This window comes from Enhydra lutris, unplaced genomic scaffold (assembly GCF_002288905.1).
Source record: "Enhydra lutris kenyoni isolate GAN:26980312 unplaced genomic scaffold, ASM228890v2 scaffoldscaffold10, whole genome shotgun sequence".
NCBI lineage: Eukaryota > Metazoa > Chordata > Mammalia > Carnivora > Mustelidae > Enhydra > Enhydra lutris.
Window position 1 is genome coordinate 4,941,498 of NW_019154094.1, and position 23,715 is coordinate 4,965,212.

The window sequence follows — 23,715 nt, forward strand, 5'->3', positions numbered from 1 at the left end:
TCACACTTAGGATTCAATTTCCGCCAAGGAAACGAGGGCCCTACGAGCCACACAGAGCCATGCGGGATGGGGGACACAGTACTGGAGGCGCGTCTGTAGAAATGCCATGGTTGTGTGTCTGGGAGTGAGCGCAGACTGCAGTGCTAACGGCCCAGTGGTAAGTTCTGGAAACCAAGGCCCCACGGCCGTCCTGCTCGTGTCCTCACTCTCAGCCACCTTACCCCTTCCCCTTCATGCAGCAGTAAAGGCCCACGGTAAGCACTATTCCTGTAAGCCTGTCTACCCCAAGGGCTTTGTGGAAACGCACTGAGCCAGTCTCCACAGCACCTCCCACCGGGATGGCACCTGAAGGGAGAGAAAACCCACAGACGACACTCGCAGGTGGGGCGTGCTGGTATCTCCAGTAGGTTCTGGAGGCTCGGAGAGGGTCTAGGGCAGACTCATAGGCCCAGAGGGCTGGGCACATACATAAACGAGCATAAGGAAAACACATGCCTCCTTTGAAGGGGGCCCCCGCCACCCAGCTCCTGGTGACTTCTGCAGGGTGGGAACACGGGCACAGCCTTTAAGATCTCCTGAGAGCTCAAAGGGAGCCCCCACGCTACTGTGTAAACACCCAGATCGTTAAGAACTGGCCACTGATGTAAAACAGCCACTCTGTATGAGCCAAACCTGTCTGCAGTCGCACTGAGTTTAGGCTTCTGGGCTAGGGCCCTGCTCCCGACAGGGGCCCCTGAAGGGTCCCTGGGAAGGGAAGGGCGCTGGGACCTACAGAGCAGGACCTCTACATCTGCCTGGCCACCCAGTACATTCTGGGGTCCTCAGGTGCCATGTGGCTGAAGGCACAGCCTATCCTCTCGTGGACCCGTCAGGCCCCACCGCAGGAGACCACTGCAGCCCGGGGGAGTCAAGGTGAGGGAGGACTACCTTCAGTCGACTCTGGTGGTCCATGATCTCCGTGCTCAGCTGGAACTTGAGGGCATTGAGCTCCTCGTGTGAGGTCTCCTGGAGGCTCTGGGCCCGCTGCTCGGCCTGGGCCAGCTGGGCCTGCAGGCCAGGCAGGGAGCGGGCTGCCTCCTCTGCCACCTTCAGCCTTTCCTGCAAGCCATCCCTCTGTCGCTGCAGGCCTGCCACTTGCTCTTCCAGGCCCTCTCGCTGCCTCGAGGCCGCCTCTTTGGTGTCACGGAGCTCCTGCAGGGCGCGGGCCAGGGCCTCCTCGGCCTGCTTCTTCTCGGTGAGCTGCATGCAGGTATGGACGCTGGGCTCGTCGGCGGCTGGGCTGGCCCCGGGCAGCTGCTCTGGCGGCTCTGCCTGTTCCAGCCGGGCTTCCTGGGAGCCGGATTCTGTCCTGGACCGCTCCTCCTCTTCCACCTCCTCCTCAGTCCTCTCCTGCTCTGAGCGCTGCAGTGGCTCCCGACCAGAGGCCTTCCTGAGGGCTTCGTTCTGCTCCTTTAGCTGCTGCACCAGGGCCCTGTGCTCCCTCAGAGCAGCCTCGGCCGCGCTCAGCTGGCCCTGTACCTTCTCGAGGTCACCCAGGGCTGCCTGGAGCTTGGCCTCAAGGTCCAGCACCCCAGCTGGCGGGTGCCCGGCCTCTCCCTGCTGGGTCTCCACCTGGGCCTGACACAGGGCCAGCGGGGTGGCTGGCTCCTGGGGTGCACTGTCGTCAGGTGCGCTGAGCCCCCGTTGGCCTTGCTCTGCCATGAGGGCCTCGATCCTCTGGGTCTGCTGGTGGCACTGGCTCTCGAGAGCCCTGAGCTCCCTCTCCCGGGCCTCCGCCAGCTGCCGGCAACGCTCAACCTCCTCCTGCAGCTGCTGGCACTCGGCCTCCTTGTTCTGCAGGGCGGCCTCCTTCTCGGCCACTTGCGCCCTCATGGTCTCCTTGGCCTTCTTCACGGCCAGAAGGCTTGCCTCCATCTGCTCCCCCATGTGCCGGATACTGGCCTGCTCAAACTCCAGGGAGGCCAGGGAGCCCCGGATGGCTGCCTCCCGCTGCTGCAGGGCCTGGTAGTCAGCCTGCAGCGCCTGCAGCTTGCCCTCAAGGAGCTGGTTGCACTCCAGCACGTTCTGAAGCTCCTTCTCCAGCTCCCTGTTGGCCTGATGGAGCTTCTCCTCCTGGCCGCTCCCTTTCATCTGGGTGTCACCTGTCTGGCCCTCCTGGGGGCTTCTCTGCTCCTCCTCCGGCTTCTCAAAGACCTGTTGCAGGCTGGAGTCTGGGGGACCCTGGGTGGTGGGCTTCTCCCCTGCCATGGGCGGATCCGGGCCTCGCTGCACGGCAAGCCGCTCCAGCATCCCCACCTTCTGGCTGAGGTGGTCTTTGTCCCGGATGAGCTGTTTCTTCTGCTCCTCCAGGTCCCCCACGTGCTGGCTCAGCTGGGCCACCCGGGTCTCCAGGAGCTGCAGCTGCCGCGCCAGAGACCTGGCCTCCTGCTCCAGCAGCTCCTTCTCCTCTCGCTGCTGCCGCTCCTCCTGCCTCACGTCCGCCAGCTCCTGCTCAAGGGAACTCAGGTGGCCTAGGGACTCCCGTAGCTGTTGCCGCAGCTGGGCCACCTCCTGCCCCTTCCCGGCCAGCTCCTCCTGGACCGGGGCCATCTCCTCTAGCAGGCGCTCCAGGCCAGCCCGGGCTTCCTCCTTCTGCTCCAGCTCCCCGGCCAGCTGCTCGAGCTGGGCACTCTGCTGCTTGTGGAGCTCCTGCGCCTTGCAGCTCTCTCCTTCCAGGGCTCGAAGCTTCTCCCGCAGCTCCTGGACCTCCAGGGCCGAGTCCCCAGGGAGGAGCTCTCGCTGCGCCTCTGTGTCCAGTGCCCTATCTGCCTTCTGCTCAGCCGCACCCAGCCGGTCCGGGACATTGGCCGAATGCTGGTTCTTCCTGCCCAGCGGGTCCTGCGTGGCCTCAAGTTCCTGCACCAGGGGCTCCAGCACGGACTCCAGCCGCCGCAGGGCCGAGTGGTAATCCCCTTCCTTCTCTGCTGCCCCCAGCTCCAGGGCCTGCAGGCATTTGTGGAACTGCTCCACGGCGCTCTGGGCGGCCTGTGTGACCTCCCGCTGCTTCTGGAGCTCAGCCACCGCGTGGGTGAGGCGGGCCTTGTCCTCGGCAGTGGCACGGCCCCTCTCCCTCTCTGCCTGCAGCTGCTCGGCCTGCAGGCTGACCGCTGCCCTCAGCTCCTGGTTCTCTCGGTCCAGCTGCTGCACCTGCTCCTGCAGCCGCTTCTCCCGCACCTCCAGCTGGTCCAGTTCCAGCCGCATCTCGTCAAAGCCCTCGAGCGCCTCATTGTTTAGGGGGCTGCTCACGTCAAAGCTGGAGGCCATCTCCTGAGTCTGCAGAGGAGAAACAATACACAAGTGAGTCTGGGACAGAAGCTACATGGCCACGGGGAGAAGCTTTAGAGTTTAACGAGAAGTCATTAAATAGCGAGCCTATCGAGCTATTCAAAAGGCTAGAAGCGCCTTTCTGGGAGCACCTGCCAAAGGAGGTCAGAACACATCCTAAACACATAAGACCACAGACGCCAGCTCCCTGGGTACTCAGAACCCGTACGTCCCATCCAGCCTCCTGGAGCACCGGGAGCATAACGGACAGTGGCACTTAGATTCATTGTTACATTTAAATTCCTGTTCGCCACTGCACCGTACCTACAGCTCCTGCTGTGATTCAACCACAAAATAGGGTTCCAGCTCAATTTATTCTCCACTCTTAATGCTTCTACTACTTTTAGTTGTTCTATTTTTATCAATTAACTGCACTCTTCTGACCTTTAAAACTATACGCGCATATGATACTCTCACATTTGTAACACAATTAACGAAATTTGCCTTTCCCATGAACTTTCCTGAGCACTTACTTGCCTACATCAAGCCCTTAAGGGCTCCTTCACTTGATCTGCACTGTCCCCTTTTGAGCTAGAATGACTTCCAGGACCTCCATTTTGGGAGGAGAGCACTGAAGTTTCAAGAAGGTAAGCGGTCTGCCCAGGACTACATGACAGCGTTGGACTCTGCTACTTCTAACCCAAGAGCTAAATTGCTTCCTTTAAAATACTTGAAAAAGGGAGAGGAGTCAAGATGGCGGAGAAGTAGCAGGCTGAGACTACTTCAGGTAGCGGGAGATCAGCTAGATAGCTTATCTAAAGATTGCAAACACCTACAGATCCAACGGGAGATCGAAAGGAGAAGAAGAACAACAACTCTAGAAACAGAAAATCAACCACTTTCTGAAAGGTAGGACTGGCGGAGAAGTGAATCCAAAGGACGGGAAGATAGACCGCGGGGGGAGGGGCCGGCTCCCGGCAAGCGGCGGAGCAACGGAGCACAAAATCAGGACTTTTAAAAGTCTGTTCCGCTGAGGGACATCGCTCCAGAGGCTTAATCGGGGTGAAGCCCAGGCGGGGTCAGCGCGGCCTCAGGTCCCGCAGGGTCACAGAAGGATCGGGGGTGTCTGAGTGTCGCAGAGCTTACAGGTATTAGAACGGGGAAGCCGGCTACAGAGACACAGCCAAGGAGTGACTCTCAGCTCGGGGTTACCTTGAACCGGTCGCAGGCTCGGTCAGCTCGGAGCGCGGCCGGAGGCAGGGTGACGGGAATAATTGGGCGCTGTTCTCTGAGGGCGCACTGAGGAGTGGGGCCCCGGGCTCTCGTCTCCTCCGGGCCGGAGACCGGGAGGCCGCCATCTTCATTCCCGCCCTCCGGAACTCTGCGGAAAGCGCTCAGGGAACAAAAGCTCCCGAAAGCAAACCCTAGCGGATTACTCAGCCCGGCCCCGGGTAAGGGCGGTGCAACTCCGCCCGGGGCAAAGACACTTGAGAATCACTACAACAGGCCCCTCCCCGAGAAGATCAACAAGAAGCCCAGCCAGGACCAAGTTCACCTACCAAGGAGTGCAGTTTCAATACCAAGGAGAGCAGCGGAATTCCAGAGGAGGAGAAAGCAAAGCACGGAACTCATGGCCTTCTCCCCATGATTCTTTAGCCTTGCAGTTAATTTAATTTTTTTTTCTTTTTCAATTTTTTTTTCTCTTCTTCTGCTAAATTTTTTTAACTTTTACCGTTTTCTTTTTTAACATTTTTTAGTTTATCTAATATATATATATATATATATATATATTTTCCTTTTTATACTTTTTCTTTATCGGTTTTCTTTTTTTAATTCTTTTTTTTTTTTTCTTTCTGAACCTCTTTTTATCTCCTTTCTCCCCCCTCACGATTTGGGATCTCTTCTGATTTGGCTAAAGCATATTTTCCTGGGGTTGTTGCCACCCTTTTAGTATTTTACTTGCTCCTTCATATACTCTTATCTGGACAAAATGACAAGGCGGAAAAATTCACCACAAAAAAAAAGAACAAGAGGCAGTACCAAAGGCTAGGGACCTAATCAATACAGACATTGGTAATATGTCCGATCTAGAGTTCAGAATGACGATTCTCAAGGTTCTAGCCGGGCTCGAAAAAGGCATGGAAGATATTAGAGAAACCCCCTCGGGAGATATAAAAGCCCTTTCTGGAGAAATAAAAGAACTAAAATCTAACCAAGTTGAAATCAAAAAAGCTATTAATGAGGTGCAATCAAAAATGGAGGCTCTCACTGCTAGGATAAATGAGGCAGAAGAAAGAATTAGCGATATAGAAGACCAAATGACGGAAATAAAGAAGCTGAGCAAAAGAGGGACAAACAGCTACTGGACCACGAGGGGAGAATTCGAGAGATAAGTGACACCATAAGACAAAACAACATTAGAATAATTGGGATTCCAGAAGAAGAGGAAACAGAGAGGGGAGCAGAAGGTATGTTGGAGAGAATTATTGGAGAGAATGTCCCCAATATGGCAAAGGGAACAAGCATCAAAATCCAGGAGGTTCAGAGAACCCCCCTGAAAATCAATAAGAATAGGTCCACACCCCGTCACCTAATAGTAAAATTTACAAGTCTTAGTGACAAAGAGAAGATCCTGAAAGCAGTCCGGGAAAAGAAGCCTGTAACGTACAATGGTAAAAATATTAGATTGGCAGCAGACTTATCCACAGAGACCTGGCAGGCCAGAAAGAGCTGGCATGATATATTCAGAGTACTAAACGAGAAAAACATGCAGCCAAGAATACTATATCCAGCTAGGCTATCATTGAAAATAGGAGGAGAGATTAAAAGCTTCCAGGACAAACAAAAACTGAAAGAATTTGCAAATACCAAACCAGCTCTACGGGAAATATTGAAAGGGGTCCTCTAAGCAAAGAGAGACCCTAAAAGTAGTAGATCAGAAAGAAACAGAGACAATATACAATGACAGTCACCTTACAGGCAATACAATGGCACTAAATTCATATCTCTCAATACTTACCCTGAATGTTAATGGGCTAAATGCCCCAATCAAAAGGCACAGGGTATCAGAATGGATAAAAAAACAAAACCCATCTATATGTTGCCTACAAGAAACTCATCTTAAACCCGAAGACACCTCCAGGTTTAAAGTGAGGGGGTGGAAAAGAATTTACCATGCTAATGGACATCAGAAGAAAGCAGGAGTGGCAATCCTTATATCAGATCAATTAGATTTTAAGCCAAAGACTATAATAAGAGATGAGGAAGGACACTATATCACACTAAAAGGAACTGTCCAACAAGAAGATCTAACAGTTTTAAATATCTATGCCCCTAACGTGGGAGCAGCCAACTATATAAACCAATTAATAACAAGATCAAAGAAACACATCAACAATAATACAATAATAGTAGGGGATTTTAACACTCCCCTCACTGAAATGGACAGATCATCCAAGCAAAAGATCAACAAGGAAATAAAGGCCTTAAATGACACACTGGACCAGATAGACATCACAGATATATTCAGAACATTTCATCCCAAAGCAACAGAATACACATTCTTCTCTAGTGCACATGGAACATTCTCCAGAATAGATCATATTCTCGGTCCTAAATCAGGTCTCAACCGTTATCAAAAGATTGGAATCATTCCCTGCATATTTTCAGACCACAATGCTCTGAAGCTAGAACTCAATCACAAGAGGAAATTTGGAAAGAACCCAAATACATGGAGACTAAACAGCATCCTTCTAAAGAATGAATGGGTCAACCAGGAAATTAAAGAAGAGTTGAAAAAATTCATGGAAACAAATGATAATGAAAACACAACGGTTCAAAATCTGTGGGACACAACAAAGGCAGTCCTGAGAGGAAAATATATAGCGGTACAAGCCTTTCTCAAGAAACAAGAAAGGTCTCAGGTACACAACCTAACCCTACACCTAAAAGAGCTAGAGAAAGAACAAGAAAGAAACCCTAAACCCAGCAGGAGAAGAGAAATCATAAAGATCAGAGCAGAAATCAATGAAATAGAAACCAAAAAAACAATAGAACAAATCAACGAAACTAGGAGCTGGTTCTTTGAAAGAATTAATAAGATCGATAAACCCCTGGCCAGACTTATCAAAAAGAAAAGAGAAAGGACCCAAATAAATAAAATCATGAATGAAAGAGGAGAGATCACAACGAACACCAAAGAAATACAGACAATTATAAGAACATACTATGAGCAATTCTATGCCAACAAATTTGACAATCTGGAAGAAATGGATGCATTCCTAGAGACATATAAACTACCACAACTGAACCAGGAAGAAATAGAAAGCCTGAACAGACCCATAACCAGTAAGGAGATTGAAACAGTCATCAAAAATCTCCAAACAAACAAAAGCCCAGGGCCAGACAGCTTCCCAGGGGAATTCTACCAAACATTTAAAGAAGAACTAATTCCTATTCTCTTGAAACTGTTCCAAAAAATAGAAATAGAAGGAAAACTTCCAAACTCATTTTATGAGGCCAGCATCACCTTGATCCCAAAACCAGACAAGGATCCCATCAAAAAAGAGAACTACAGACCAATATCCTTGATGAACACAGATGCAAAAATTCTCGCCAAAATACAAAATACTAGCCAATAGGATTCAACAGTATATTAAAAGGATTATTCACCACGACCAAGTGGGATTTATTCCAGGGCTGCAAGGTTGGTTCAACATCCACAAATCAATCAATGTGATAAAACACATTAATAAAAGAAAGAACAAGAACCATATGATACTCTCCATAGATGCTGAAAAAGCATTTGACAAAGTACAGCATCCCTTCCTGATCAAAACTCTTCAAAGTGTAGGGATAGAGGGCACATACCTCAATATTATCAAAGCCATCTATGAAAAACCCACCGCAAATATCATTCTCAATGGAGAAAAACTGAAAGCTTTTCCGCTAAGGTCAGGAACACGGCAGGGATGTCCGTTATCACCACTGCTATTCAACATAGTACTAGAAGTCCTAGCCTCAGCAATCAGACAACAAAAGGAAATTAAAGGCATCCAAATCGGCAAAGAAGAAGTCAAACTATCACTCTTTGCAGATGATATGATACTATATGTGGAAAACCCAAAAGACTCCACTCCAAAACTGCTAGAACTTGTACAGGAATTCAGTAAAGTGTCAGGATATAAAATCAATGCACAGAAATCAGTTGCATTTCTCTACACCAACAACAAGACAGAAGAAAGAGAAATTAAGGAGTCAATCCCATTTACAATTGCACCCAAAACTATAAGATACCTAGGAATAAACCTAACCAAAGAGACTAAGAATCTATACACAGAAAACTATAAAGTACTCATGAAAGCAATTGAGGAAGACACAAAGAAATGGAAAAATGTTCCATGCTCCTGGATTGGAAGAATAAATATTGTGAAAATGTCTATGCTACCTAAAGCAATCTACACATTTAATGCAATTCCTATCAAAGTACCATCCATTTTTTTCAAAGAAATGGAACAAATAATCCTAAAATTTATATGGAACCAGAAAAGACCTCGAATAGCCAAAGCAATATTGAAAAAGAAAGCCAAAGTTGGTGGCATCACAATTCCGGACTTTAAGCTCTATTACAAAGCTGTTACAAAGCTGTCATCATCAAGATAGCATGGTACTGGCACAAAAACAGACACATAGATCAATGGAACAGAATAGAGAGCCCAGAAATAGACCCTCAACTCTATGGTCAACTAATCTTCGACAAAGCAGGAAAGAATGTCCAATGGAAAAAAAGACAGCCTCTTCAATAAATGGTGTTGGGAAAATTGGACAGCCACATGCAGAAAAATGAAATTGGATCATTTCCTTACACCACACACGAAAATAGACTCAAAATGGATGAAGGATCTCAATGTGAGAAAGGAATCCATCAAAATCCTTGAGGAGAACACAGGCAGCAACCTCTTCGACCTCAGCCGCAGCAACATCTTCCTAGGAACATCGCCAAAGGCAAGGGAAGCAAGGGCAAAAATGAACTATTGGGATTTCATCAAGATCAAAAGCTTTTGCACAGCAAAGGAAACAGTTAACAAAACCAAAAGACAACTGACAGAATGGGAGAAGATATTTGCAAATGACATATCAGATAAAGGGCTAGTGTCCAAAATCTATAAAGAACTTAGCAAACTCAACACCCAAAGAACAAATAATCCAATCAAGAAATGGGCAGAGTACATGAACAGACATTTCTGCAAAGAAGACATCCAGATGGCCAACAGACACATGAAAAAGTGCTCCACATCATTCGGCATCAGGGAAATACAAATCAAAATCACAATGAGATATCACCTCACACCAGTCAGAATGGCTAAAGTTAACAAGTCAGGAAATGACAGATGCTGGTGAGGATGCGGAGAAAGGGGAACCCTCCTACACTGTTGGTGGGAATGCAAGCTGGTGCAACCACTCTGGAAAACAGCATGGAGGTTCCTCAAAATGTTGAAAATAGAACTACCCTATGACCCAGCAATTGCACTGCTGGGTATTTACCCTAAAGATACAAACGTAGTGATCCGAAGGGGCACGTGCACCCGAATGTTTATAGCAGCAATGTCTACAATAGCCAAACTATGGAAAGAACCTAGATGTCCATCAACAGACGAATGGATAAAGAAGATGTGGTATATATACACAATGGAATACTATGCAGCCATCAAAAGAAATGAAATCTTGCCATTTGCGACGACGTGGATGGAACTAGAGGGTATCATGCTTAGCGAAATAAGTCAATTGGAGAAAGACAACTATCATATGATCTCCCTGATATGAGGGAGAGGAGATGCAACATGGGGGGTTAAGCGGGTAGGAGAAGAGTAAATGAAACAAGATGGGATTGGGAGGGAGACAAACCATAAGTGACTCTTAATCTCACAAAACAAACTAAGGGTTGATGGGGGGAGGGGGGTTGGGGGGAGTGGGGTTATGGACATTGGGGAGGGTATGTGCTATGGTGAGTGCTGTGAAGTGTGTAAACCTGGAGATTCACAGACCTGTACCCCTGGGGATAAAAATATATTATATGTTTATAAAAAATAAAATTAAAAAAAAAAAAAAAGAAAATACTTGAAAAGCTTCTAACAGAATTTAATTCTTAAAAAGCCTAAGTTCTGGGGCACCTGGGTAGCTCAGTGGGTTAAAGCCTCTGCCTTCGGCTCAGGTCATGATCCCAGGGTCCTGGAGTCGAGCCTCCCATTGGGCTCTCTGCTCAGCGGGAGCCTGCCTCCCCGCCTCTCTCTGCCTGCCTCTCTGCCTACTTGTGATCTCTGTCAAATAAACAAATAAAATCTTAAAAAAATTAATAAAAAGCTCAAGTTCTATTGGGTCATAAAAACACGGCCTCTAGGAAATAACACAGATAACAGAGGGTTTATACTACTTGAGTTGGAATAAAAGGTGTCTGAGAGGGGCGCCTGGATGGCTCAGTCATTAAGCATATGCCTTCAGTTCAGGTCCTAATCTCGGGGTCCTGGGATCGAGTCCTCCATCGAGCTCCCTGCTCAGCGGGAAGCCTGCTTCTCACTCATCCACTCCCCCTGCTTGTGTTCCCTCTCTTGCTGTCTCTCTCTCTGGGTCAAATAAATAAATAGATAAATAAATAAATCTTAAAAAAAAAAAAAAAAAAAAGGCATCTGAGCACATCGCCCCGAGTTGCAAGAGGCCAGGGCACAGCCCGGTCGGCATTCTGGTGAGGAGACTCCCAGCCTTGCTGGTCTTACCTGCAGGTAGCTGCTCACCAAGCTGCTCATGCTGGAGCTGCGGCTGGGAGGTTTCCACAGGTAAGCCGAAGAGCCAGGGGCCAGCGTCCTCCTGCAGGGCCACAGGACAGACTGCATCAGAGTGGGAAACACGCACAAGTAAGCATGCACAGAGGCCCTGATTATCACAAGGCAGGAGGTGGTAGCAGGGGGCATTGCCCTCCTGGAGAGAGTCTAAAAAGGCAAAAACCCATCAGCTTCTACCAGAGATTGCATTTACTCTGGTCTGCAGCTGACAGCTCCACTTCTAAGTCTGAACGTAACAGGCCTTTCCACCTGCTGCCCGGGAAGAACTAAGTGGATGTATCATTTCCCCACTGGGGGCAGAAATTTTCCTCACCCCCTCGGGTGCCTGTCACAGTCTGTCTGCTAGCAAAAGAAAAGCAGCAATCAGTCTGATAAGTCAAGGTGACAGCGGGCTTGGGGGCAGCAGACCCAGCCTAATTAACTCTGTACCACCAGGAAACAGATAAGCTGGCATTCAGTCGTACAACAGAATGCTCTGCATTGGGGGTTAGCAATCTTCTCTTACGAAGGGCCAGAAAGGACCTATCTTATGCTTGTGAGCCTTCTGGTCTCGGTCCCAACACATGCTCCAGTGGCGGCATGACAGCAACCGTGGACAACAGGTAAATGAACAGGTGAAGCTGTCTGATCCACCCCCAACCCCGCCCCCCACCCCAGCCTGTGGGAGATGGCTGGTCAACCCGCTCTCTGCAGCTACAGAAATCCAAACAAACACTGATAAAAATCTCCAACATGCAGCGAGACGAGCAAGTTGCGAAAGAAGAGCTACCTATGATTTGATATATGCAAAATTCATAAATGCATACAAAATAAAACCACATGTATATAAAATATGCAGGAATACCCACTCGGTAACACACAAAGATATTCGGGAATGACGTGTGGCAACTACAGGGCTGTCATTACTTCTGGACAGGAATTAAAGGGGACAGCGTGAGAGTGGGGTGGGTCTTTATTTGGATTTGTGATCTTTTATTTCCTAAACACATGGTATCAGACATGACAACATCCAAAAAAAACAAAAAAACCAACCCAAAAGAACGAGCTCGAAGGGGCTTCTGCTGGCCAAATAAGGAACAATTTAGGCATCAAATTAATGATTACAGTGACAGAATATAACCCACGGAATAAAGTAAGAATCCATAAGTCAACTCTGCTATAAATGAATAAATACACAGGGGTGCCTGGCTGGCTCAGTCAGCAGAGCATGCGACTCTTGATCTTGGGGTTGTGAGTTCAAGCCCCACGCTGGGCATAGAGCTCACAAAAATACATACAAATGTGGGTATATAAATATTAAGGAAAAAGCGAGGTAACAACCTGATCTTTTTTTCTTTAAGATTTTACTTACGTATTTGAGAGACACAGTGCAAGAGACAGAGAGAGCATGAGCAGGGGGAGGGGGAAGCAGACTCCCTACTGAGCAGGGAGCCCGATGCGGGGCTCGATCCCAGGATCCTGGGATCATGACCTGAGCCAAAGGCAGATGCTTAACCGACTAAGCCCTAGTTGGTTAACCTAATCTTAAAGTATCTTCCTATAAGAAACCTAATGATTGGGGCGCCTGAGTGGCTCAGTGGGTTAAAGCCTCCACTTTGGTTCGGGTCATGATCCCAGGGTCCTGGGATCGAGCCCCACATCGGGCTCTCTGCTTAGTGGGGAGCCTGCTTCTTCCTCTCTCTCTGCCTGCCTCTTGGCCTACTTGTGATCTCTGTCTGTCAAATAAATAAATAAAATCTTTAAAAAAAAAGAAAAAAGAAAAAAAAGAAACCTAATGATTACAAAGGGAGAGACAATAACTTTAGAGAAACCTGGCAAACACCACCTTTACCTAATGGTCACAGGCAACTGCCCCGTGAGACAAATCACCATGAGGGTCTCTAGACTGTGCTGAAGACGACACAACATTTGGGTTCTCCTGCCAGAAACGCTCACCCTGAATCTGACAATGAGGAAGCGCTAGACAAACTCCAACAAAGAACATTTTACAAAGTAACTGGCCTGTGCTTTTCAAAAATGTCTACACATTTGTGAAAGACAAAGACTGAGAAACTGTTCCAAATTCAAGAAGACCAGAGACTGGCATTAACTCCTGGGTGGGCTCCTGGAGTATAAAAGACATTACTGGGATGATTCTTAGAATCTGTCAATTGGTGGCATTGTATCCACGTTAAATCCCTGATCTTCATAACCGCACTGAGCTTGTACATAAGGGGGTGCCCTTGACTTTGGGAAGTACACAGTGAGTCCTGAGGAGTCAAGGGGAATCAAGTCTGTAACTTTCTCTATAATGGCCTAGGGAATAAACCAACATGTATTTTTAAAGAGAGAGTGATTAAACAGTTGTAGCAAAGTACTGGGAATTGGGGAGGCGGGGTGAAGGCTGGATGAATGCTCTGTGGCATTTCGGGGGCAACTGTGCTGTAATTATGAAACGAATTCAAAATGAAGAAGTTTTTAAAAGGACACGTGCAGTAAATACGGCAGAATATTAGCTTTTCATCTCAGTGGTCGGCTCACGGCATCATCAGATTCAGGACTTTTCTCCACAGGGCAAATATTTTAAATAAAAAAATACAAAAATGGACACTGAAAACAACCTGTATTAACAGAAAGCAAAGCAAAGAACGCGGCACTGGTGGGCGCCTGGGTGGCTCAGTTGGTTAAATGATCATCACGATCTCAGGGTCGTGAGATCCATGCTCCGTGCTGGGCATGAAGCCGACTTGAGATTCTCTCTTCCCTTCCTCTCTGCTTCCCCCCTCCCCACGTGTGCACCCATGTGCACGCACAAACATGCTCTCACACATGCCCATGCACGCCCGCGCGTTCTCCCTCTCTCAAAAAAAAAGTGCTGAACTGGAGTTGAACTCGAGTCTGGTGCCCGGCAATACTGGGTAACTGTGGGTAAGTCGCCCAATGTCTGAGCTTGTCCCCTCCCATCCCCCTCCTGGAGTGGCAGGCGAGCGCGCTTACCCTTCGGTGGGGGAGCTGTAACTCCCTCTCCCACTGGCCTCAAGGCCTCTGAGGAACTCTGCAAGAACACGATTAGGAAAAAGCCCACTGGCTCCCCCGCTGCCATCCCCAAGTCCCTTAACACACCTAAGAAACCTCGGGATTTGCATACGCATCTCCACTGACTCACACCACCTGGCCGGGGAGGAGGGTTAGGAGAGTTTTGGGTTGGAGCCTTCAGATGTTATCGTTAGTCAGACTCAACAAAGCCTAGAAAACTCGCAGGCGTAAGAGTTGCAAAGCCTTCTGTAATCTACTGAGTGACCGAACCGCTTTGCATCGACTGGCGGCAACCTTCAGAACTTCGAACATCTCTTTCCCCGTGTTTTCAACCAAGCGATTCTTCAAAATACCTGGCAAACGTCGGCCAGGCAGCGTCCAAGTCATAGCCTCTGGACGCCAGGTCAAACTGGACCTCGGTGAGCTCGTAGAGCTGGCCCACGATGTCGGAGCTCAGCTTCGGCTTCAGGAAGGGGCTTCTTGCGTAGTACCAGTCACTGCAGGGAAGCAGGAAAAGGGATCGATGACAAGAATAACCAAGGAAAGCAAAGACTGAATTTGATACGGCTCTGCCTTACCAAATTCTCACTCCTTACTAACGAGATAAATTCAGACAGATAGACAGACAGGGACACACACACACACACACATACACACCCCAATTTGATTTTCACTGTGGGAGCATGTAACTTTCAAATATGCTTGCTCTTCTTCAAGGAAATCACTGAAATGAACTAGATGCTTATTCGTGTATTATCGACATCCTAAACAGTCCCCAAAAAGGATACGAGAAAATTTAAATCTCAAGTTATGTGCCAGGAAAGGGGCAGTTACAGGGGAAAGAACTCTTCCTCTGTGAAATGTTAACCTCATCTTCTATTCCTTCGAGAGGATTCAATACACACCGGTGAGCTCGTGGCTAAGGACCGTCTGGACACCAGTTTTAAAGCCAAGAAACACAACGGCCGCACTTTGAGGTGCTGGCGGCTGCACCACGTGAAGCATCAAGAAGTGGGAATGACGCCACCGCTGTGCGTGTCAAGAGCTGCTTGGTGGCGTCCCCTGAAAGGTGCCACCCTGGATGTCAAGTGGCTGGGGACGATTCTCACCAAACGTCTAGAACGAAGTAACCTTCAGATCAAACGTGCGAAGGTTCTCAGCTCACATGAATTCACAGAGCCTGCCACATGCACGAGAGATACGTCTTTATGCAAATCAATCTTCAAGGTGACAAAACGAAACACAGTGTTTTCCCCGCAAGCGGTTTTTTTTTTTTTTTTTTCCCAATCCACAAGGGATTTCTTTGATTAACTGGAAGAACACTCCCTGGGGAGAGGGGAGGCAGTGCTGGAAAAGGGTGCAGGGAGCCTGAAAGAGGTTCGGCTGCTAGGGGCCTGAGCTGCAGCTCCTCGTGGGATGCCCCGTTTACATTCTCAAGTCCCCCTTTCCTCCCCCCCTCAGACTTTAGCACCAGCCACACAAAGGCTGACCCCACCAACAACCTGGGCTCCAATCTGGCCGCCCACTGCTACGTCCGGGGAGCCCCGACACACCCAGCAGACGTTGACACGGAGTCTCGGGTGAGGACCCCGGTGGCCGGCGGGATCTGTCCCTTCATTAGGGCCAGCACCGAGGGCATGCCACCCGCGAGGGAAATCCACTGGCATCAGGAGCTCAGAGCTTTGGCTCTAAGCTCCTGCTTTGTGACCCGGCATCAGTGGGGCTAGAGAAAGGCACTCAGGCCCCCTGAGCTTCCTGTCTTCCCCGGTACACAAGAGGTGCTACCACCCCACGCGCACCGAGGATGGATGGGGGCCCCCTCGCACTCACGGGGTAAACCCCAGCTCTGCCACGCCCTTACCTGGTCACCTTGGTGTTCATGAAACACTGCTGTAAGGTGTCCGCCAACCTCTGGTGCACCAGGGAGTAGCGGATAAAGGCCCTTCCTTTCCCCAGAGATGTTCGGAGCTGGAAAAGGCAGGCAATGTTGAACAGAAGAGCTGTTGGCCGAATGCCAAGGGCAGATGTGGCCTCAGGACGGCAAGGCCTGCAGCAGCCTGACTTGCTGCCATCCCCCACCTGAGAAGAACCTGTAGACTCCAGTAAACATGGCAAGGGGGGACCCGTTCATCAGAGGCCCTGAAACTTCTGCGGCTGCTCCAGGGAATGTCATTCTCCCACCCCAGCTCCGTCAGAAGCTCTGGGCTGAGCGTCGCATGTGAAACTGTCTGATTTAATTTGGAATATTTAGAATAAAACTAGGCAGCTCAATGAACGGCTCCTCGCATCAGAAGTGAGCTCGAGCAAGAGATGGCCTCAGTCTGGCTAACGTCCAGGCTTGTTTTTAGGTGATGGGAGAAGAGGAGCAGGGTGAAAGGCCAAGAGGCTTGGCTGGAGCCCCAGTGTGGGGGCCGGGGGTGTGGGGGAGGAGAGGGGAGGTCAAGGGCAGGGGTGCATCGGGGGGACTTTTAAGAAGTTCTGATGGGTATATGATAGCCTTCTCGGTGTTCTCCTGAAACCCTCAGTAAAATCTGTAGGTGTCAATGCTTTCCGGGTTGGTTTCGTTTAAGGTATGCCAACTCGCTGCATTAGTCAGAAGGTGTGGCCCGGTCACCCTGGGTTAAAGAACAAATGGGTGTGGCTCTGTTTCAGGTGGACAACACAGGAGGGTCCAGATGTAGGCCTGCCATCGAAAACCTCATCTCATCGTGCCAAAACGTGGCTTCTATAGAGGTTTCTGGAAGCTTCTGGGAGGGAGGTGGGGTATGCTGGCCAGAGACTGCCAACTATGGGCCCACACAGCCAGTTTGCCAAACAGGGCTCATTCCCATGGTTCGGACCCAGAAGTTCAAGGTAAGCGGGCAGGAATTTGAAAACTCTCAACTTCCCAGTTCTGTCAGGCTCGGAGTCTGGGTCGGATAAGTAAAGACCCATATACCCTCCTTGCCTCTTCAGAGGTTAGAAATGTTTAACTTGGTGGCGGGGGACGGGGGACCGATGGTCCTAACACCCCACACTATCAAGAAACCAATCATGGCACTGCACCAAGACAGGAAATGTGTGGTACAGACCCGAGCACCGACATATTAATGAAGATGTAAACATCCCGGGCCATAGCACCTTCTAGCTCAGAGCTGTAGGCCTCCTTACTGCTGACTCAAGGAAATGATACCACAGTATGAAGTCGCTTTAACAAAATAAAAAGGTGTGAAATGTCATGAGTTAAGAGAAAGGCTGTAAGCCAGGTCTCCACGTGTGCTCTGTAAGTCTGGGGCATGGTCAGGATACCTAGGAGTGGAAGTGGGTGAGTTGGTGGCAGCCTGACACACAGGCCTTAGAAACACCATCATGGCCTGTCTGCAGAGACCTGGTCAGGACACACGTTTTTGGGAGGATCGTGAGGACAGCCCCACATCCAAATACTTTTTCCACTGATGATCAAGGGTGAATGGAGTGTTCAGTGGTGATGTCCAGCAAACTCAGGGCAGCGCAGAACAGCTGGGCAAGGCGCTGTGGGGCCAAGTGTGTTGGTCAGACAGACACATCCACACACAGGCCCTGCAGAATTCAGTAAGACCCTCACACGACAGCCCATGTCCATGAGCTCCCAAGGGATGGGCTTGTCCTTAACAGCAAAACGGCCACTGTAAGAGCATTTAGAACATGAAGACTTCAAGTGCCAAACAATTTGGGCCGTGTTTTTAATCAGCCTTATTAGGCAAACTGATCTGACATGTGTACATATAAATGGAGTTGTTTATTATAAGAGGTATCTTGAACATCCTTGGGGGGAGGGGATCAATAGCTCCTTTGTACTGCAGGTGAAAATACTGCCCAGCTTTTTAGTTTTGCTGTTCTGACATCACGGCTCCAGGTTCATGACCTAATTCATTAAATCTTTAGCATCTGGCCCAAATTCATCTGCATGATACCCAGAAGCTACCCAACAGCCTCAAAGGGCAGGAAGTCTGCAGGGCGCACGAGAGCGGATTCTGCTCTCAGTCAGATCACTGTGCCGAGAGCCGGACACCAAGCTGCACCGTGGTTCAGACCCTGGTCCATCTGGAGGAAAGTCGCACAGCTCAGGCTGGGCTTTTTCTGAAACCTCCAGAAGTGGCCGATTATAGGCTTAGGCTTTTTAGCCCAAAAGGCTGCCTTCCACCCCATGAGGGCCTGAGGGGCCCAGCAAGGCTTCTTATCCATTCACTTTTACCTTTTGGCTTGGTGGCCCGGACAACACTTGGTTATTACAGTTGGCCCGAGTACCCAGAAGCCCTGGCGCCCAAGTGCCCTTCCAAGTCATTCCACCCAAGAGAGCCCCCGAGAGCAGAGCCTTCCAGGGGGGACGAGACAACTGGGGCCTGTGGGAAGCAGAGCCCACGCAGCCACCAGGAACCAGGGCCGTCTGGGCAAGCAGCGAGTGCTTTTTGCTCTGAGAAGTCAGTTTCCCTGGCCTCGGATTGTCTAAAGGTCTGTGCATTATGCAAAAAGGAGATTTACGCATTTTGTAACTCTGGGCCGTGAGGACTAAGCTAAACTCACTCCAGACTTCAGTTGTCTGAAGCCATAAAGCCAAAGGCCTTTGTTGCTCTGAAGAGTGGAAGACAGGACAGTGACATTAAGAACTTCTTCCAGACTTCCGGAGAGGAGATGACATCCCTCTCCAGGTGTGTGATGCATGAAAACGCTCTACGTCAGGGACCCCATGGTCCCACCAGGCAAGTTCTCATGAGACCGTGGTGCTGCATGGACATTAAAGAAATCCAAGGAACTAACTCCTCACAGCCAAGGTCTTTCCTCCTTTTCTCAGACGCCAGAGGGTGGGAAATGCTCGGCCCTCACTGTCAGCGTACTTAAGGCCGTCATGCTCTATAAGAAGAAACCCGGCTGACTCCAGCTGGCAGGGAGCGAGAAGGGATCTTGGAGCACCTGACTCGGCGCCCTTTGTGGGAGGCCGGCCAAGGAGCACAGCTGCGGGCTTTAAAGTGACTCCAAACGTACTGACAAGATGCTGAAAAGAAAGATGAAATGTAGAAACGCTTTAGGCCTCCTGCCCAAAATCTAGGCGTTTTCTCACTCCTGAGGGTGCACAGTTTTTCCCTCCCAGAGTGACGAGGCTGAAGGGGTGGGGAAAGGGAGGGAGACAGGGAAGAGGAGAGAGAGAAAGAGGAGAGAGGGCAAGAGAGGGAAGGAAGTGGGGAGAAAGAGAGGGAGGGAGAAAGGAGAAAGAGAGAGAGAGAGAGAAAGGAGAGCACGGAGAATGTGTTGTTCTGGAGTTTTCTGAAATAGCTGTCTGCTCAAGGGGCTCAGAGCTCAATGTGGGGAGCTGCTCAGCATAACCAGTCCCTTGATGGCGCACATCACTCTCTTCATTATAAACACAAGTTTCCTGCACAAATTATAGGGAAAGCACCCAGTAAACTCTAAGCACTTTATCTAAGGAACGAATTCTCTTGAAAAGGCAGAGGCGTCCCATGTCGTAGGCCCCCGGTGGGCCCCACGAACGGCCTCAGTGGGAGCAGTCCGCTCTGAGACGGCGCGTGCTCGTGGCCTGAAGCACAGTCAGGACTGAGCCATCCCTTGCTTGGCGAGTGCTCACTCCCCTGAGCAAGCACTGGACACTGAGTGCGCCCGGATTTCCTTACTTCCTCGCCAGCCGTCCGCTCCCCACCCTCCTCCTCAAGGAGCCGGCTGCAGCACGGGTTGGGCAAGAGATGCTTAAGGCAGAGAGAGGAAGATGTGAGGAACTTGGCCCCTCTGCTTACCTCCGGAATCGACTTGACGAATCGGATCCCATCATTGGCTCCTTTCACCTTGGCCAGGCAGGCACAGAAGTAATCCCAGTAGTCCTTCCTGTTGCCCAGAAGGGTGGCCTTCTCCTTCTGATCGAACTGTGGAGACCGGGGGACAGAGAGAGGAGGACCACCCCTGCAGCTGATCATCCCACCATTTAAATATCAGTAACAGCAACAGCTTCTTAGTCACCCTGTCCTGGACGGGGCCCTTTACTGGCGCCATTTTTATTGGCTGGCAGATAAGGGTGGGTGTTTCAAACCCCAATTTACAGATGAGGAGACTGAGGCTGGGAAAGGTTAAGCAGCTGGCCCAGGGTCACATAGCTAGTGGGATTCAGGAGTAAATGCCCCCCAGGAGAGACTATCTCTTGAAAGGACCTCGGTGCACAGAAATGGGTAGAAGACCACCAGAGGTATTGTTCACACGGGATGAGGACATTTGAGAGAAAAGTCTTGAAGGACAACATGAAGACTGTCAACTTTATCTCAACTCAGGGAAATGAGTTTGAGACATCTTACCCTGGCTACTTAAAGTCTCAACGCTGTAATATACCCAAATATGTAATAAATCCCAATTAATGTCAGCTATGAGTTGTTTCAAATCCAAAACCAAAACAGGCCGACTGAAAACTGAAAAGGTTCATAAATCATGTCCCAATGTAAGACAGAAGCAGCTGGAAAGGGAAGGGGGAGTCCCTCGACATGTCGGGGCTTCGCCTCCAGCAGGCGCTCATTCTCTAGCCGGGCTTCGCTGGGCTGTGACTGGAGCGTGCTGGGATGCACACGTCCGGTGTTCAAAAGGATAAAGGTGTTTCTTTCTACAGCGTAACATCCTACAGTGTTTGTTTCTGGTTATGGAAGTTAAGATACATACATGTTAGAAAACCCTGACAAGACTAGAAAAGAAAAAAAATTATAATGCAAACAGCCCCTTCCTAAGGTAACTTCTGTTAATGTTTCATTCCATTTCCTTCCTGCCTCCTGTGATTGCCTGTATTTTTCTGCATCTGCAGAGCTCTCTAGATCCGTGCATCTTCAAGCAAGCACACGTCAGCATTACAGGGTGAGTGTGTTCAGACAAAACTTCCTGGGTTAACCTCAGAGATTCTGATTCAGCGGGTCGGGGTGGGCACTGAGAAAAGATTTCTCACCCGCGCCCAAGGGTTGCTGATGCTGCTGGTCTGTGGACCCCGGCACTCTGAGCAGCAAGGCTCTAAAATGGGAGCTTCTGGATAATCTTCAGAGGGTCCACACACTCCTGGAGAGTGGGTGATGGGGTGCGTACACACACACACACACACACACACACACACACACAGGCATGTCTGTTTCGGGAGAGATCCCACAGCTTTCACCAGATCCTCAAAGGGGGAGGCGACTGCCCCAAAGTTATGATCTCTGCCGTTACCTTGTGACCTGCTTTAAGATGGTCTAAATCTGTAAAGAACATTCTTGATGCCCACAGCCATGCTAAGGGGCAACATTCCGATTCTCCAGAGGATCGCACTCGGGAGGCTCGAGCTCCAAGCGACCCAGAGCTGCTCCGACTTTCAGTCTAACCAGGAGGGCTTCCTGGCTTCCCGGAGCTGTCTGAACCACATCCTGATGCTCATGAGTCACTCGAGAGGGAACCGAGAGAACAGAGCAGAAATCAACATGGTACAGGAGTCACTCACTTGCAGGAGATACTCAAGTTTATAAGAAAACTTGTGCAGGCTGGTGCTGTCGTCCGTAATGGGCTCCCCTGCTTCCTTAAACTCTTTGCTTAGCTCCGTCACCGCATCTTTAAGACAACAAACAGGAACACGTAACTGGCTTCAGGAGAGAAGCAGAATAACCCGGGGATGCACGAGGAGCAAGCGGTCAGTGATGGCAGAGCACCTGGGAAGCAGAAAGTGGGATGTGACCCTAGAAGGAGGGAAGGCTGAGCCTGAAGGTGCTTGGGTGTGCTGAGAGCTCACAGGTATTCTCCCACGGCCCCCTGATCCAGCACATCTCTCGGTCCTCCCTGCAGGCCCACCGCGCAGGCCGTGTCATCTACATGCAGCCTTCGGTCAAGGAAGGGTCGCCATGTGCACGAACCACTCAGCAGGCCCCTCGCACTGACGTCCAGAGAGCTTTACCTTCCTTCTGGCCATGTGGCTTGTTGTTCTTCACTTTAACTCTCCTGCTCAGTACAGGCTACGTCCTGGTTTCAAGAAGACCAGAAGGTGCAAATAAGAGGAACGAGAACAATCCCAAGAATGACAACGACACCTGTTTCCGTGAGCTGAGTGCCCATCAGGGGCCAGGCTTCTGCAGGTCTTTCTCCTTTAATACAGCACTGGCGAGGCGGGCATGGTTGTATTTCCGCAAACCCAACACACAGCTGGTTTTAAGATAATCCCAGTTTCAGAGCTGTTAAAATGTGGGGAAGAAAGTACAACCGGAGACTGGCGAAGGCTGATAACATCATCCCGTTTGGCAGATAAGGAATTCCGGGAGAGCTCAGGGCACTTGGCCAAAGACCATGGGATGCAAAAGGCAGAGCTGAAATGAGAAGCCTGGTTCCTCCAGGGCTCTCTGACTACGGAGCCCGCCTCTCCACTTCTAAGACAACCGACCTCCCTGTGCAGAATAGAGGGAAAACCACCTTGACTGTCACTCGCAGCCTCTGCTGTGGCACGGAGGGACAGTGAGAAGCTGGGTTTGGTGTAGACACTGGGAAGAGCGCCCCCGGTTGAGATGGCTGGGTCATGCTGCCCAAAACCATCTTGCTCTCTGACGGCTCATAAGGAGAGGAGCCCCCCGTCCCTGCGCTCTAGAACCATGGCTGGAAAGCAGACCTGCCCAGCACTGACACTGAACCTGAACTGCTAAAATTTAATCGACCCTGACCTCTCCGGCAGAGGTCAGCAAATGGTGAAGCCGGGCTCTTGGGACAGATTCTTATACCAAGAGACTGCTGTCCAGTGGCACCCTCTAGAAGTGTTTGCCGCAGCTGACATCAAGAGCCGGGGGGAGGGGGGTGGTCAGGGACCAGGGACGATGCACAGCCTTCCTCCCCTACCCTCAGGCAGGGTTAACCCTTATACCCTGACCTGGGAACTTTTGAAATTTTGAAAGGAGCCTTGAGTATGAAATATCAAGTTTTCAGCTCTAATCTCTGCCAATCCAAATGCATTACTTATGAAGAATCTGAGTTTTCTGTGAATTACACACTTGCGTCTGTCAACAGTCTTGAGAAGCGGGTGTTACCAAGCTGATCTAGCATGTGAAGGAAGCAATGGGACCTTGGAGAGGTGATGGGACTTGTCCAACATCTTCCAGGGTTAAAAGGCGGAGCCAGGAGCTGACCCCAAGGTCGTCATCACTGCTGTCACCAGGAGGATGAGCGGGCTGCTCTGCAGAGACCCGAAGGCTAAGCACTGCCCAAGGACACCTCAGTTAGGGATGCACCACTCCTTGCTCCGTGCCAGAGATTTCTGGTGTGCCCACGAAGACAGTTACCAACAGATGGAAGGGAAGGGTCCCGAGAAAGTGGTGTGTCAAAGCGCTCAGTGGGCTGGGTACTGGACATTGAGATGGCTTTGGGATGTTGGTGACGACCAGACCAGCCAGGACGTGGGGTAGAAAAGGGCCCCTGAACAATGTCTTCCTTCCTGGATCAGGAGTGCAAGCAGGGGGTCCTCTCTTCCTCTCTCTTCCCTCCCAATAAAGCTCTCTGGGTCCCAAAGTCATCCTGGAGAACCAGAGACTGACAGGCAGGAGAGAGGGCTTACTCTGTG

At 50.0% G+C, this 23,715-nt stretch overlaps 1 protein-coding gene across 1 annotated transcript in view; it reads right to left on the reverse strand.

Annotated features, from left to right (window-relative positions):
• The window catches only part of LOC111144047 (FYVE and coiled-coil domain containing 1), a 75,439-nt gene that overhangs the window by 39,859 nt on the left and 11,865 nt on the right, over positions 1-23,715 (reverse strand). The window contains exons 3-8 of the mRNA XM_022498126.1: positions 21,625-21,731; positions 19,919-20,044; positions 16,015-16,121; positions 14,507-14,650; positions 11,073-11,163; positions 928-3,312 (exon numbers count right to left, since the gene is read on the reverse strand). Of these exons, the coding sequence (XP_022353834.1) occupies positions 928-3,312; positions 11,073-11,163; positions 14,507-14,650; positions 16,015-16,121; positions 19,919-20,044; positions 21,625-21,731 (2,960 nt within the window). The remainder of the gene's footprint in view (positions 1-927; positions 3,313-11,072; positions 11,164-14,506; positions 14,651-16,014; positions 16,122-19,918; positions 20,045-21,624; positions 21,732-23,715) is intronic.